This window comes from Lipophrys pholis (assembly GCF_963383615.2).
Source record: "Lipophrys pholis genome assembly, chromosome: 9".
NCBI lineage: Eukaryota > Metazoa > Chordata > Actinopteri > Blenniiformes > Blenniidae > Lipophrys > Lipophrys pholis.
This window is the reverse complement of record NC_137639.1, coordinates 2,488,826-2,503,917: the sequence shown is the minus strand read 5'-3', so window position 1 is coordinate 2,503,917 and position 15,092 is coordinate 2,488,826. Positions and strand designations below refer to the sequence as shown.

Sequence of the window (15,092 nt, the reverse complement as noted above, 5' to 3'; positions counted from 1 at the left end):
TTTAGGTCATTTTTGAACACAGCAATAAGAATCAAAATGTTTGTTTTAAATCCACCAACTATTTGTCTTTCAACCTCTTCTGTTCATCTTTCTCCCTGGTTGATGTTCGATTTCTTCACAAAATGGCAGGTCGTTTTAGTGATTGTTTTTGCCTGAAAACTAGCAGTGAATTTCTTCTGATGTTTTATTGTCACAGATAATCCTGATATTAACCACTGTAAACTGTTATTAACCAAAATCGAGCTGCTGCGATTCTCTTAAAACGAGAATGCCAAACTGGGTGTGTAACTATTATTATAATGCAGTGAAAGCAGTTCCATGAATACTCAGTGTAAAGTGAGCACTGATGGAGCTGCTAATGCTAATGACTCCCCATCTGGCTGTACTTTCAACGACATGTTGGAATTAGAAACAAATCCAGAACTGTGCTTCATACAGACATTGGAATGTCTGGTGCCATACACTGCATTGCTTGAAGATTCAAATGAAGTAAAGTGATCAGCTCTCATAGGAGGTCAAATAATATAGATTTTTATGGCATCTATTGATGGCATCCTTTAAAACCTAACTTTTATAAAATGATTCTTGTTTTCTTTTTGCTATTACAATGAATACAGGTAAAAATCATCTATTCTCCACTGCATTGTGTTGAGGTTACTTGACTGAACCAAAACCTGGACATTAGAAACTCAAACCGTCTGCATGGCTCAATCATCTGAAAGCATCTCTTCTCATTTGTGTTAAATGACCCTTTTCTTAAGTATCTGCTTCTTTATGTGCTGAGTTTTGATGCAAGGCATACATAGCTATATCTACCATGCTTTCCACACCCTAAAGACATCACTACCTGCTTTCTTATGTTGCATTGTCAGTCATCTGGGAAAGAATGCAAATTAGAAATGCAACATATTTTATACAGTGACACAGGAATATATGTTTTTTTATAGAAAATCCCAAATTATAAAAGATCCCGAACATAAAAGCTGATAACATTATACAGAACAAAGCAGAGATAAACAGAAAAATGTCACATTTTCCATTTTCCTGAAAACCTCTGAGTGTTTGAAGCCTAAATGAAACTAATTAAAGCAGAACTTTAAATTGAAATTTTTAAATACTAAACAGCCTTGCGATGGTTTTGCTGCAACATAGAAGTTTGAATGACGAGCTTACATTTACCAATGATTAACATTTAACCCATTCATATTTTACTGAACTTTGTTTTTTCCCTGGACATGCTCAAAATCAAATGTCAACGTCAACAGTGAACACCAATCACAAGACATTCATTTCACCAGCAGAACAATATGTTTAGGTTGCATGTCCAAAAAGGAGTGTGAAGAAGTATATCTTAAGTATATCCCACCCCTTCTCTTGAAATAATACAGGACATGATTATTTATATTGTACTGATGAGAGTGGACACAACCTCATCAACTGAGGACTACTGTGTGTTTTATATTTTATTTATTTCAAGATTCTGACCAAAACCCACTAACTGGAAGCTGAAAATGTAGAAATGTATTTGCAGGATGCAGGACTCATTCCTGTGGCACTCTATTGTGACATGCAGTGTAAAAAACAGAAACCAAACAACTATTCAAGGAGTTACATTCCATTCCCTGTTCAACTTTCAGTGATTTGCTTTCAGTCTGAAGACGCCAACGAGTTGAGAAGATATGGCGTCGGTGTGGCAAGAGGAATCAAAACCAGACAAGCAGGAGTAAGCTGCTGACTTCACATTCTCCTTCATTCTCACCTGAACGACCCATCTCATGTCACTCAGGGTGGGGGGGGGGGGGGGGGGGGGTCACTCACTCACCTGATCCGGCGGCTTTTCAGGGGGGAGGCATGCATTCTTCATTCGTTCATCACATCTCTCCAGTCCCACTCAGCACATCCCGCTGGATTACCCCTGAAGCATCTAGCTACATGCACAGAGGCCCCCCCATGCACAATCATGGGCCTGGTTCAAAAGAGCAACGGTTGACCCCCCAGCAAAGAGTGGGACCTCTGCTAGCAGATATAAAGGAGGGGCAGGCAAAGGCGTCTACCTTGCTGCATGAGAGCTCCAACTCCGAACCAGAAACTATTTAGCAGGGTGAAATTGTTTTCCACTACATCCGAGTCGGGGTTGCACGGGTGGGGGTTATACCACTCGTAGGGACTAAACCTGTGACAGTTAACAGAGAACACACACACACAGGTTTACTGCAGATGCACAAGATACCAAGAGAGGTTTCCTACCTGGGGAGACAAGGAGACAAAACAAGAGTTAGTTAGTCGTCCAAAATCAATCAGCGTAAGTCTGCCTTTCTGCCCATGCTCCGGATTACTATGTTGGTAATTGGATGAGGAAATTAGGAGTTTATTACATGAATTATTACAGCATTGATTAGGATTTTGGTGCTCAAAATTCCATTATTGAAGCTAAAGCTCAAATAAAAATGCCTGCTCATCTGGATTTCTCTTGTGTATTTTTTCAGTATTATTAACGCACAGTGGTCGGGGGAGTGGGCTGGAATTAGCTCCACTCATAATCCAAAAGTGGCTCCTCGTGTGGGCGTGCTCATATCAAAAGCAATTCCCTCAGTAATTTAATCGATGGCTTCTGAAAATAACTCCATTGTCAGCCGAGAAAAGAACTAATAATCCTTATAATCTTGGAGGAGCATTAATATTCAGCAGATCAAACGGTTCATTCCCATCATGCCCACGCCGGCCCCGGCGCTGCCTCTCGCTCAGCGCACTCCTCAAGCAGAGAGATTTCTCATTTATTCATGTTAAATAAAAGTGACATTACATTAGTAAAGGTTGATTGGTCTACAATTAAGCATCCTGACCTGATTTGGTTTGTGGCAGAGCAGCGGCGGGGACCGGGGGCCCCTATCTTGACTCAAGCTGTTTAACAGACACCAGGGTTTGACTAATCAAATTGAAATGCATAATGTGGACTTGTCCCAGTGCAGCTTTTTCTTTTTTTTTTCATTTTTTTTTCTTACAGTGAGCTGGAAGTCAAAAAATAATAACCTGCAGTGGATGTACCGTCTGCACGGAGGAAAACGGGGATGGAAGTGATACGACGATGCGTGTCGAGCTTTTAATCCACTGTCCTCTGGGTGAAATAGAGTAGTGCTGGGTGAGTACTGTAATACCAGACTTTATATGAAGATGTATGGCGATATCGATGAAATGACAGCATCATAACTGCACCTTGTCATTGACTAATGGGCTTTGCCATTATAATGTGGTTAGCGCTGGCGTTCCTTTTCACCCCTACAACACTCGGGAGGATATTGCAAAGTGTAGCTGAAGGACCAACGAATGTCCCCCTGATTTGTGCTTTCAGAGAATCCTTGGCCTTAAATCAATCTGTCCGCTCACTCAATTCGACTCCAGATCTGCTTGCTTGTCAATTTGCAATGCCAAATTGAGTTGGGTTGAACTGTGACCTTGCAGTAGTGAACGTACGTGTGACCCCCCCGCCCCCGCTCCGCTGCATGGAGGGTCTCCAAGTGAATCTGGCTGGTCCGATCACGCCACGAAAAGCCAATTACCGCGCACCATGAACATGGATGAGCTCAGCTGTCGTCGTGTGGCGGCGTTGTGGGAGTGGCTGTGTGGACGGCAGCTGCTGCTACTGGTGGCGGGCCGGCGGACGCTAAACCGCCGCAGCTTACAGGAGACAACACAGCTTAACCCGCCTCTCCGTGTAGCGCCACCGTGCCCGCTCGCTGTCTTTTTGATCCAATTACACTGCCCTTACATTATCTCAGGTCATCTGTGCTGGAGAGGGAGAAACTTTGAGCAAGGTCAGTGCAGAGATAAGCAACAAAAAGGACAAGGAGGAATTCACCAGCAGCACAGAAACAATGCGAAGCTTTTATCTGTGGATGGAGGGCAGGGTCATCCTGCAGAAAACTCCAGGGATGATTGTCACGATAACGCCAATGTCAGGGGAGATAAATCCCCACCGTTCTGTCACTGACTGCATGAGGCCTGCTGCCATCAGAGCAGAGCCGTGGATCGTGATTTAAACAATGAGTGTGAAAGTTAATATTTAATGGAAGATGACACAACTGGTTCATGGAGAATTTTAATATACATATTTAGACAATTAGTGCTCTTTTATACCCTTCACCTTTACTGTGTATTACTGCCCATGTTTTACTTATTTCTTCTGTTACTGTTATGACTTTTTAAATAGTTTTGAGTTTGGAACACAGGAACCTTCTCTACAACGTACCACACTTGACTGCTAATGTGGGAGATTAGATTTGATTTATTTGATGGGTTTTGTCGGTTCTGTTAGTGAAGCATCATGAGGTGATGAATCATTGACCTCTCCTTGTGATGATCAATGATTATGAGAGAGAAGAACGTGTATACGAGGTATAACCTCCACTACACACGGGATGTTGCAACCTGTGGTGATAGTTGAAGTTAGAAGAGCCCATCACAGAGTTTAAGATTCAATCCCCCAACTTAACTTATCAGACATCAAATTACTCAGAATAGAAGTGCAGTACCCTGTACAGCAGGTTTGTGAGTGTGAGGAATGGGTGAGTGCTATAAAAGTGAAGTATATTTACAATATATACCCAGTGCAATGTTGCACACAATACAAATTTGAGGTCAGTTATCTTTATTTCTTATCCTGCACTGTTGAAAGAACACATGTAATAGATGAATGCATCTATGCAGCCATTTGCATGTACGTCCTACAATCAGGTGTGATCAGGCACATTAGTGGCCGATTTCTAGTTCTACACAAAGGCTGACACTGTTGTTCCTGTTTGCTTCCAAACTACATCCACTTCCACACTGACTGGTCGTAGAAGAAATGTTTTGATTTCCTCCACCAGGACAACGATCTCGCCACAGAAGGTCTGTTACAGTTTTAACATTTGACTTGACATATGCAGGAAATGGATTGTGAGGGATTGACTAACACAAGATGAAGACTTTGCCTTTCATATGAGCACCCAGGACACGGAGTGACACGAAGGAACCACGGGCACAGATATATTGTCATTTTGGAATAAAACATCAAACATTTTGTTGAATAATTTGTGTTTTTTTTAGAAAGACGAGGCGTTTTCTGATCAAGAGCTTCATGTTGCTCACAAAATCTCCAAAGGAGAGGAAACTTTTCTTTTGATTGACCAAAACGTGTAACTACAGTGTGGTTGGTGTCATCTTTGCTGTACGCATGTTTTCACCTGCAGAGGAAGCAGCTGCAGCGGTGCTGCGGCTGCCATTAGAGCAGAGAGCCTCCAGTGACACTGCTGTCAGTAAGTGGAGCTATCAGGTCCTACACCTCGGCTCTAATGCTGCTGCCGTGTGAACGTCGGTGCTGCGGTTCAGTATCAGCCCAGCTCACTCTCATACAAACGGCCAGTCACACAGTAACGGCACGAACACAAGCATACATAGATAAAATGTGTGATGTGTACACACACACGTAGTAAACACTGACGGTCTGGCCTGCTGGGTTTGTACACTCTTTCTAGTGTTTGGTCTCACAAACTTTGGTGAAATGTCTTAAAACAAGCCAGTGAAGAGGTGAGGAAGATCCATCTGCTTGACATGAAGGGCAGAAGACCAACTAGGATTTGGCTCTATTATATGGAAAACCAGGCCCACACTCGTCCTAAAAATGTTCAATTTGTGTTGTTTTATGCAGAAAATAACAAACTAATACATGCAGCATGCTTAGTGTTACGAGGGTTAAATAGCAGTGGGGCTAAAATAATGTTAAGTATATGTCGGCAAGGACTAAAAGCTGTAAAAAATACTCTACATCTCAACAAGCCTGCACCGAATGAAACAGACTGAAAATACTTCAAGAACTTCACATTAAAAAGAAATGAAAGGTTGTAGCCAAAACAGGAGCCACGAGCGAATGAAGGAAGCTGCCAAAGCTCCACCGACTCTCTTTCCTCACTCAAACAACTTCTCAAAATAGCTCAAGAAGCCGTCTTCAGGTCGACTCAGCCAAATGTTCTGTAAATTAATATTTATTTGGAGGTAGGCCACAGTCCCAAGGAGGTGAAGACTTTTGTTTGACTAATAAACTAACTATGTATTAATTCATATTAATGTCCTGCTGAAATTCAATAAGATATTGTTCAACATCTTCCACTGACTCTTTTAATGATGCGTTTCAGTATTTTCTGTGAGAAGAACGTACGTCTAATAGTGGTTGTAAACATTTAGAACTTTCTTTGAAATGAATTCCGAGCAATCAAAATAGTTTTATTGAATTCTGAAGGTGCAAAATGAAAAATTGAACTAATGATATTTTTCTTGTTGTTTTTTAATTTGATGTGTTATCCGATATGCTGAATTAGTTCCTCATGTTAATAAATGTATGAAATAGGGTGTAGTGCTTTCAGGTCAGTGCATTGAAAGAGGATAAAAGATGATTTCATGATTGTCAGTGTAATGGACAGGATTACGTTTTTAAAATAAGCTTTTGTGAAAAATCACAAGCGAACCTGTGGACAATATTTTTAAATGAACAGCTGCTTCTTATTGCTGTGAAGGCTTCGCGTTGGTTTGGTGTTTCAGTTCAAGCCCGGGGTGTCGATGAGACCTCAGGTCCAGACGCGCAGGTTCAAATCCCAATGCCGAAAAATCCCCACTACACCCCTGAGCCCTCCGCTCCCAGTCCGGGGGTTAAAGGTTAAACTTGAATAAAAGTGACGACTAGGAGGTTTGTCTTCCCACACTAACAACCACTCACCTACATCAGAGAGAAAATACACGAACAAAGAAACTAGACGGTTTAGTGTGGAAATGATTTGTGTTGGTTGGAACAAAACTATTGATCAAAATTAATTCATCCTAGTTTTTAGTTCATTTTCGATATTGAATAAAAACAAAAGCAGACATAAGGTTGTTCTGTTGCTCCCAGCAGCAGTCACTGTTCTCTCCCACTGAATTACAGTCGATTATCAAGCAGAGCTACACTCGTGTTTTTGTGTAGTAAAGGAGGAGATGAATCCTCCACATCTTCTGTTCACAACTTGATCAGTGTGTTTTCACGAAAGCTGGTGAGACCGTTTGATTGTGAACTCTACAGCAGAACACATGCAACGGCAGGCCGCCATGCACTGGAGTGTCGGGGAGAAAAGAGGGATTACAGTGTGGAGGGGGTGAATTTATCCAACTTACCCAAACAAGGACTGAGTGTGCTACTGAGTACAGAACGGTGCATATTCTGAGCCAACTTAGATGACAGTTGCTGCTTTTTGAAATTCTCTTGTGTGATCATATCGCCAGTAACATCGGAAGAAAAAACAAGTTGCGTTAACGGTAAAACTGTCAGGTCTCCCGAAAGTTTTAGAGTTAACATGAACTTTTCTTTCTCGTTCTACTTCACCGTGCTTCAAAACAGGAGCCACGAGCGAATGAAGGAAGCTGCCAAAGCTCCACCGACTCTCTTTCCTCACTCAAACAACTTCTCAAAATAGCTCAAGTCTTCAGGTCGACTCAGCCAAATGTTCTGTAAATTAATATTTATTTTCAGGTAGGACACAGTCCCAAGGAGGTGAAGACGTTTGTTTGACTAATAAACTAACTCATGTTAATGTCCTGCTGAAATTCAATAAGATATTGTTCTGTGCATATCGACTCATTGCAACATCTTCCACTGACTCTTTTAATGATGCATTTCAGTATTTTCTGTGAGAAGTACGTACTTCTAATAGTGGTTGTAAACATTTTGAACTTTCTTTGAAATGAATTCCGAGCAATCAAAATACTTTTAATGAATTCTGCAGGTGCAAAATGAAACGACGTAAAAAGTTACTCGAAAGCTATTTTAAAGTTGAATCAAGGATATTTTTTTTGTTATTTTTATAATTGGATGTGGTATCCGATATGCTGAATTAGTTCCTCATGTTAATATCTGTACAGAACAAGTCAGCAGAGGACAAAGAAACGGGGGGGGGGGGGGGGGGGGGGGGTGAAGCCTGAGGGGGTCAGTTTGGAGAAACTCGTTCAGTCTGGGCTGCTGCAGCACAACGTCATGTTGTATCAGATGTACTAGTAAAGAGTTATTGTTTGGTGCAGAAATATTACTCTATATGAAATGCATGTTTACCATTTGTTTATTTTGGAACCAGTACCTTTTTTATAAGTAATTTATGTTTTCTGTTAAATGTCCTGGTTAACTTGTGGTCAGCTGACGACGGCTTTTCACCCTTCATCAACCTTCGTTTAGATCTGAACACATTTTAGTTAAGGGGCCACATAATAGTGCCAATTTAACCTTTAAAGGAGTCAACACCCAGAAATCACATTTTTCCTTGTTAAAACTTGTATATTGATTTTGGACATCAGTTGAAACTTTCCTGAAAATCTGAAGTTTGAAAGTGACTGATTGTTTTTGTTTGGGCTCTTTGTTAAAACCAGAATAGCCCACAAGGGGGCGCACCCCAAAACGGGAGATTTAGATTTTGCTCCTGTGTTGTTGTCAACACAGGACGCTGATATCATGAACTCACCTCTGGTAAATTTAGCGGTCAGCCACTAACCACTAACAGGACTAGTGTAAACTTTCAACCCCATGTGATTTACAAATAAACCTGCTTTTCATTTTAAATCTCCGGGGTGCGCTGCTCGGCACAGTGAATGTTTGTAAATGGATCCAGGGTCGTTTTTTATTTAAATTTACCGTGTGAGCAAAGGACTGCTATGCTACAGCAGTGATTGATAGTTCCTGCGGCCAATCAACCGCCTAACATCCATACCAGTTAAAATCTCTCATGCACTCTAGCGAGAGAAAGTTACAGTATGGAAAAATGCTCAGAACAAGCTCTATGTTCGATTTTCTTTTACCTGATCATTTTTAAGAATTGATTTGAAGACAATTTAAGGGGGACTGGATATGTGAGAAAACCAAGTGATGACTTATTCAATTTTAAACTTTTCTTTGTCGTCTCACAGATGATTTATGATGAAAATGTCTATATTTTCACCAAAAAAAAAAGAATTAATACAACATTTACCACAATGCTACTGTTACTATACAGGATAATTAAAAAAAAAAAAAAACACACAATCCAAAGTCTAAAAATAGAAATAGAAAATAGATTTTTTTTTACAGTTTGCTTTGTGGTTTGGTGGAGCAGCTTTGGCCCGCAGGTCTTATGTTTGAAACCCCAAATCTAAAACCTTTTCTATCATTCATTGAGTTGAGTCAGAAATCCTCCTATAATTTACGCAATTTTAAAATAGAATATTGCCTTACAAATCAGAACCTCTTTTCTTTTTCTTTTTTGCATCATTCATTCATTCTTCCTCTGGTGTGTTCCAAGATAAAAATCTGATTCCCCAATAAAAAAAAATTAAAATTCAAACATTCTCAGAAACTCTCCACAAGCACACGTGGAGCACAGTGTATTTGAACTCAGTACGTCCTGCTCAGGTTTGGTTCTTTGAACAGAGTTAATGCTTTTTCAAGAACCGTATGGCAGAATTCAAGAGCAATAAGGGAACAGGATGTCCGGTCGTACGAGAGCCACTTAAGGAAACGTTAATGCAGTGTAATACAGAACAGTACAGGAGCAGTTTGGATGTGCTTCCAAAAACAAAGGCTGGGCAGTGTTTGATGCAGCTCAGAGCAAACAAACAGGGAGAATAATGATCATAATTGGAGCCAGTGAAAGATAAAACCCAGCCACAGTTTGAAGCAAGGTGAAGGAAGAGAGAGGGAAGAAAAGACAGCATGAGCTCTGAGACACTGGAGACAGTGAGGGGAAGGCAGGAGAGGGGGGCGGCAGCCGTCCACATTGAGCTCCACACACACACACACACACACACACACACACACACACACACACACACACACACACACACACACACACACACACACACACACACACACACACACGTATGGGTGCACAACCTTCCCACAAGCACACAAACCCAAAACGGCTGATCGGTCTGCAACATCTCCATCTACACGCTTGTGTTTTCATAAAACTTGATAAAAGTGTGATCAGATGTGTGTGTGTGTGTGTGTGTGTGTGGGTGTGTGTGTGTGTGTGTGTGTGTGTGTGTGTCCATGTGACCCTTTGTGGCGCGAGTTCACGATGAGTCTGAGCTTCAGCACATGAGCATTGATTAGTGTCAGCACTGTCAGTGAGTAGCAGGCTTCTACTGTACGAGTCGGAGCTGTAATCACGGAGATGAGCCCGTTTGTTAGTTGGATGGGCGAGGCTGAGTGATGGCAGTGTGTCTGACTGCTGTGTGTGTGTGTGGAAGCTGTGATCGCTGGGGAGCGACATGTTACCTGGCTATGACAAACAGCACACAACTGACACCCAAGTAAGCCAGCAGAATATACATCCAGATATCGGGCGAGAGGGGGTTGAGGAAGGAGAAGACCCCAGGGTTGGTCCCGTTGGGCTTGCGGTACAGTATACTTATACCCAGCGTCATGAAGGGCTTGGAGAAGTCGATAACCTTCTCGCGCACGTATGTGATGGCGAGAGGAGCCACTGCCAGATCAGCTCTCTGTCAACAGCAAACATAAAAAAGAAGAGCGATAGGCCGTAAGTTACACGCACAGGAAGCATTTAGAGGCAATCAAATTAAGAGAACAGGGTCTTTACACACTACAGAGTCTGTCCCAAGGCACTTAGCAAGACATTTTATGTACTCCTTCTCTTTCTCTACCCACAGCTATTAAATTCACCTTTTTTCTCTGCTGAACTTAAATCAAAGCGTATATTTTCCTGCTTCCTCCTGTTGTAATGACTGGGATAGCACAGGAATAAACATGTGCACAAATATCAATATCAATGAAAACCTTTATTTTTACATTTATACATATGAACTGAAAGGTTCCCACAGTGTTTATGACCACATAATTATATTCCTTATTTGTTGCGTACACTGTATTACTATGCTCTTCTCTTGGTAACACAATCACAATATGAGTACATGCAGATACAGTGAAGTATTTTCAGGTAAATTATATGTAGCCAGCATTATACCTGAGGATAATTTAAGTCAGTCTAACTGATGAGGAAACACTGTGTTCCCTCTGCAGCTCCCTGCAGAAAATATAAATCAGATGCAACTACCAGAAAATGTCATATTACAGTGGAAATTTCTAGGCATGGACCGACACTGATACCGCACGGAGTACTCGTACTCGTAGCGGATCCCCGATACAACTGACGGGTACTACAGGACTTCATCGGTCAGCCACTTCAGCAGCAGGAAACAAGAGAAGACCAACAATGTCAGTGGTTTAGAGATTCTTTAAATTAGAGAGAATGACAAACGTAAGACAGAATGTAAATTATTTTCTGCCGAAATATGGAGAGGAGGAGAACGATAGTTCGTACATCACCAGCAACTTCATCAGCAGAGACATTTGGACCAGCAGAATTAGCCCAGTGTCGCTCAGCAGTTTAACTGTCAGTGGATCAGGAGGATTTTACTCTGAGCTGTGCTACATGCTACATGCTACATGCTACATGTTAAAGAGTTTCAGGGCTCAAACACCAGCGATGCTCAACATGACTAAAGTATGACTGACACACTCATGAACGGTCTGTAGTCTACAGTAAACGTAGGACGGTGTGTAGATAGACGCTACACACTGCCCTATGTGTACTGTAGTACACATAGTATACCAGTAGTATACAGGAGCCTTCAAGGCTGCTAGAGGTGGTTCGCTGCAATGCATAACCTTCACATATTGTTTGCGTACTGAGTATGAATTAGGCTATATGGCATTTAATAAGTACTCATATCGGTACTCGGTGTCGGCAAGCAGCTAAAGGTGGGTACTCATTGTTGTACTGTTCCCAACACATTTATACTTGAGCTAATCTATTACAGTTTTAGCTGTTTTACACGTAGAAAAAACTGAGCTCTCATTCTATCTCTGTCTGTTAACTGAGAGGTTAACCTCTACATTCAGTTTACAATTCACAGTGTGAGTATAATCACATACTGTATGTGCCATGATCCTGTCTTCAAGCCAGAGACAACGTGAAGTGATTTCACAAGCTCAGGAAAGTCATGTTCTCATATCTTGGGTAAAAAGCTAAGCTTGTTGTGTTGTTGACAGTCAATAAATCTCCGGTCGCATTGTGACTATAGATGCTAAACATTCGTAGCAAGGTCAAGTGGTTCATTTCTCAAAGATGTCTCCTCTTTTGTCTCAGGAAGGTTGCCATACATCATCACAGGAAGCGGCAATACATGAAAAGTCTCAGACAAGGAGCATCTCTGTGAAGGACTGCACACTGCAGGTCACGATACATCCACATTGTTTCGCTTCGAAACCGGTAATCACTAATTTCTCCTGACAGAACTGTTCTGACTTGTTCGGGTTTCTCGTTCCTTCATGTTTAACCATCTTCCGGAGCCTGGACCATCTCAGTCCAGCCTCACGCAAAGAAGTGGGGAAAACCCAGGGCCGGTGTTTTTTCTTGCTGGAGGATTGAGGATTGAGCCCTTCACCCGCGAAAACACCAGACTATCTGTCACAACAGCCAATCACAGCGCTGATCAAGAACAGAAGAAGGAAGACAAGTGTGTGTGAGTTGAGGGAGACTTGACCCCTCGTGGGCGCTGCTTCTAATGAGGTCAGATATTGACGATCGGCCATGCGGCGCCTGTGCAGCGAAGGCTATTTTTCTGCCCCTGCAGTTTATCCTAACTGAGACTTTGTTGGGTGTAATGATCTAGACTGTGAGCAGACTGTGTGTGTGTGTGTGCGTGTGTGTGTGTGTGTGTGTGTGTATGTGTGTGTGTGTGTGTGTGTGTTTTAATAAGCTCTGTGGGGGAAAACAACTCACGACAGAACCTCTGCTCTCCTCGCATCACTGTACTCTCAAATTGTGTCGGTTGTTACTTCCCCTGTTTTCTCTCTTTCCTCTCGCTGTAGCTGGATCTTTGTGTAATACTCCTCATTACATCTCATTCTTGGACATTTCCGATGGAGAATTTTGACCGATAATAGAGCAAAACACACTTTAGAAAGCCATGAAACCTCTTTGCACGGACAAACATAAAGAGGGGAAGAGAGAGAGCAGAAGTAACTCGCTGTTCATCCTGTGATTCTTTAATACCAGCAGGAACACTTGATATGAACTCAGCTGCTTTCACATAATTGTCATTACGCATTTTGGAAGCATGTTTCTTTGAGATTTGAAAAACTTCAGCTTTACTGTGGTAACCAGTATCCTTGTTTTTAACACACATTCTCCATCAATACTGGTTAAAGAACAGAATTTGCAGGTTTTATCTGATTCATAAATAATATTGAGCAAAATTTCAATCCAACAATAAAAGCAATGCAGTGCATCGTGAATACTGGCACTTCGAGATGTACCAAACAGCCTGATGAACTGGTTCACTTTAACTGTGAACTTCAGTCTTCACCCTTTCTGAAAACAAACGAGATTGAGGTGTGGAAATAGTTCTTCTGCACATGCACGAGAATATGGACGATAACAACGGGAGTGGCCTCCAGACTCCCAGTCCATATTCTCCAGGAACTTGGTACTTTTATTTTGGCAGTCACCATCATAACAATCCAACTCGGTCTGTCCACTAGAATGTCCATGTCCTCTCAGTGTTCAGAGCTCATTGCTCTCTGTTTCAGTGTGCGTGTGGTTTCATTACAAAAACAACCAACAGTGCTAACTAGTGAACATACGCAAAAACGTAGGTTCACTAGTTAGCACGTGTTCAGTGTTTCTGCCATTTCTGCGAAAACGAACATCATTTTCAAAATGTTGTCAAAATCTAAGAAAGCTATTTCTACAACGTCATTGTTCATCACAGGCATGAGAAACGTTATTGAGGTCATATATACTATTACTATATGTCTACCAAGTTGATACAAATGGAGACGTGTTCCCTCAATGGCTGTTAAAACGGGCCGATCTATCTCAGGTGTGTTATTGTTTGTATCAGTTGTAGAACAAACCATGAAGCTTCATCGATGAGCAGATGTACATGAGCTGACATTGTGTGTCAGTGTTACAGTGTCTGCATGTGTTTGTCTGAACTCGGTAGAAACACTGTTATAACACATACATGTACCATCAATATGTACCAAAGCACTGCATAAACTGAATGTAGAAACCTTTCTGACTAAGTAGAGTCAATGTTAACGATACATCTTTGAAAGTTAAATGACATATTTTTAAAAGCTTGCTAAGTGCTGAGACCATGTAGATTGATACCAGGTTGGGAATGGGCAAAGAATCCACTTGGTCAACACACCAGCTGAAACTCATGTGGGGAAGAAATGTGAACAGACACAATAATCGTTTCTGTGCTCACACTCATGCAGTGGTTTTATCGTGCTGACAAAAGCAGACTTTTAGTTCAACGTGCAATAAAATACTACCACAAACTACCAACACTGCCATGAGCTGACCTGAATGTTCTGAGTGGACTATTGGGATGGTTTTCTAACCATCTGAGACCTCATCAACTGCTTCTGGGGTGTGTTTTACAACACAGTGAAAAACATTGGCAGGAATTCCTCTGTTGCACACGGCGACAAGCCGCTGTAGTGAGAGACAGTTTCCTTTGCACACACGTGTTATTCTGCTCTTGGTTTGGTTCTGGTCAGACGGTAAAGAGGATAGAGGCTCCTTGTGGAGTGCGTCTGGGTTTTCTTGCTGGGTGAAGCACATTACAGGTCACACAGCCACAAATGGACAAAGTCTTCTGAAATCAATGGTACCCAACTATTTGTCTTTGTGTCCTCTTCTAGATCACCTATAAGAAAAGCTGTGGACCCCCGGTAACGGTCCAAAATGTTGCAGTGAAGCTAAAGACACACAAACTCTCCCCGACATGCAAAAACAAAAGCAACAGTCTCATTTAGAGTTTAAAGCCCTGTTCACACTAAAGACTTTTCAAATGAAAACTAAAGCTTTCCTCGCGTTTTGGATATCTGTTTACATGACAATGGTGCTCATAGACACTGAAAACACAACTTTTTGAAAACGACTTCTTTGGTGGAACGTTTCGAAAATGTTCCAGACTTGTTCGTCTCTCCATACAAATATTTGTGTTTTCCCATTTTAAATTTCTATATC

General features: G+C 41.7%; 1 protein-coding gene across 2 annotated transcripts in view; it reads right to left on the bottom strand.

The window, feature by feature from the left end:
• The window catches only part of grik2 (glutamate receptor, ionotropic, kainate 2), a gene marked incomplete at both ends in the record, with an annotated part of 369,944 nt that overhangs the window by 106,302 nt on the left and 248,550 nt on the right, over positions 1-15,092 (bottom strand). For both annotated transcript variants that reach the window (XM_080472373.1, XM_080472374.1), the window contains 2 exons: positions 2,055-2,173; positions 10,304-10,527. In XM_080472373.1, the coding sequence (XP_080328499.1) occupies positions 2,055-2,173; positions 10,304-10,527 (343 nt within the window). The remainder of the gene's footprint in view (positions 1-2,054; positions 2,174-10,303; positions 10,528-15,092) is intronic.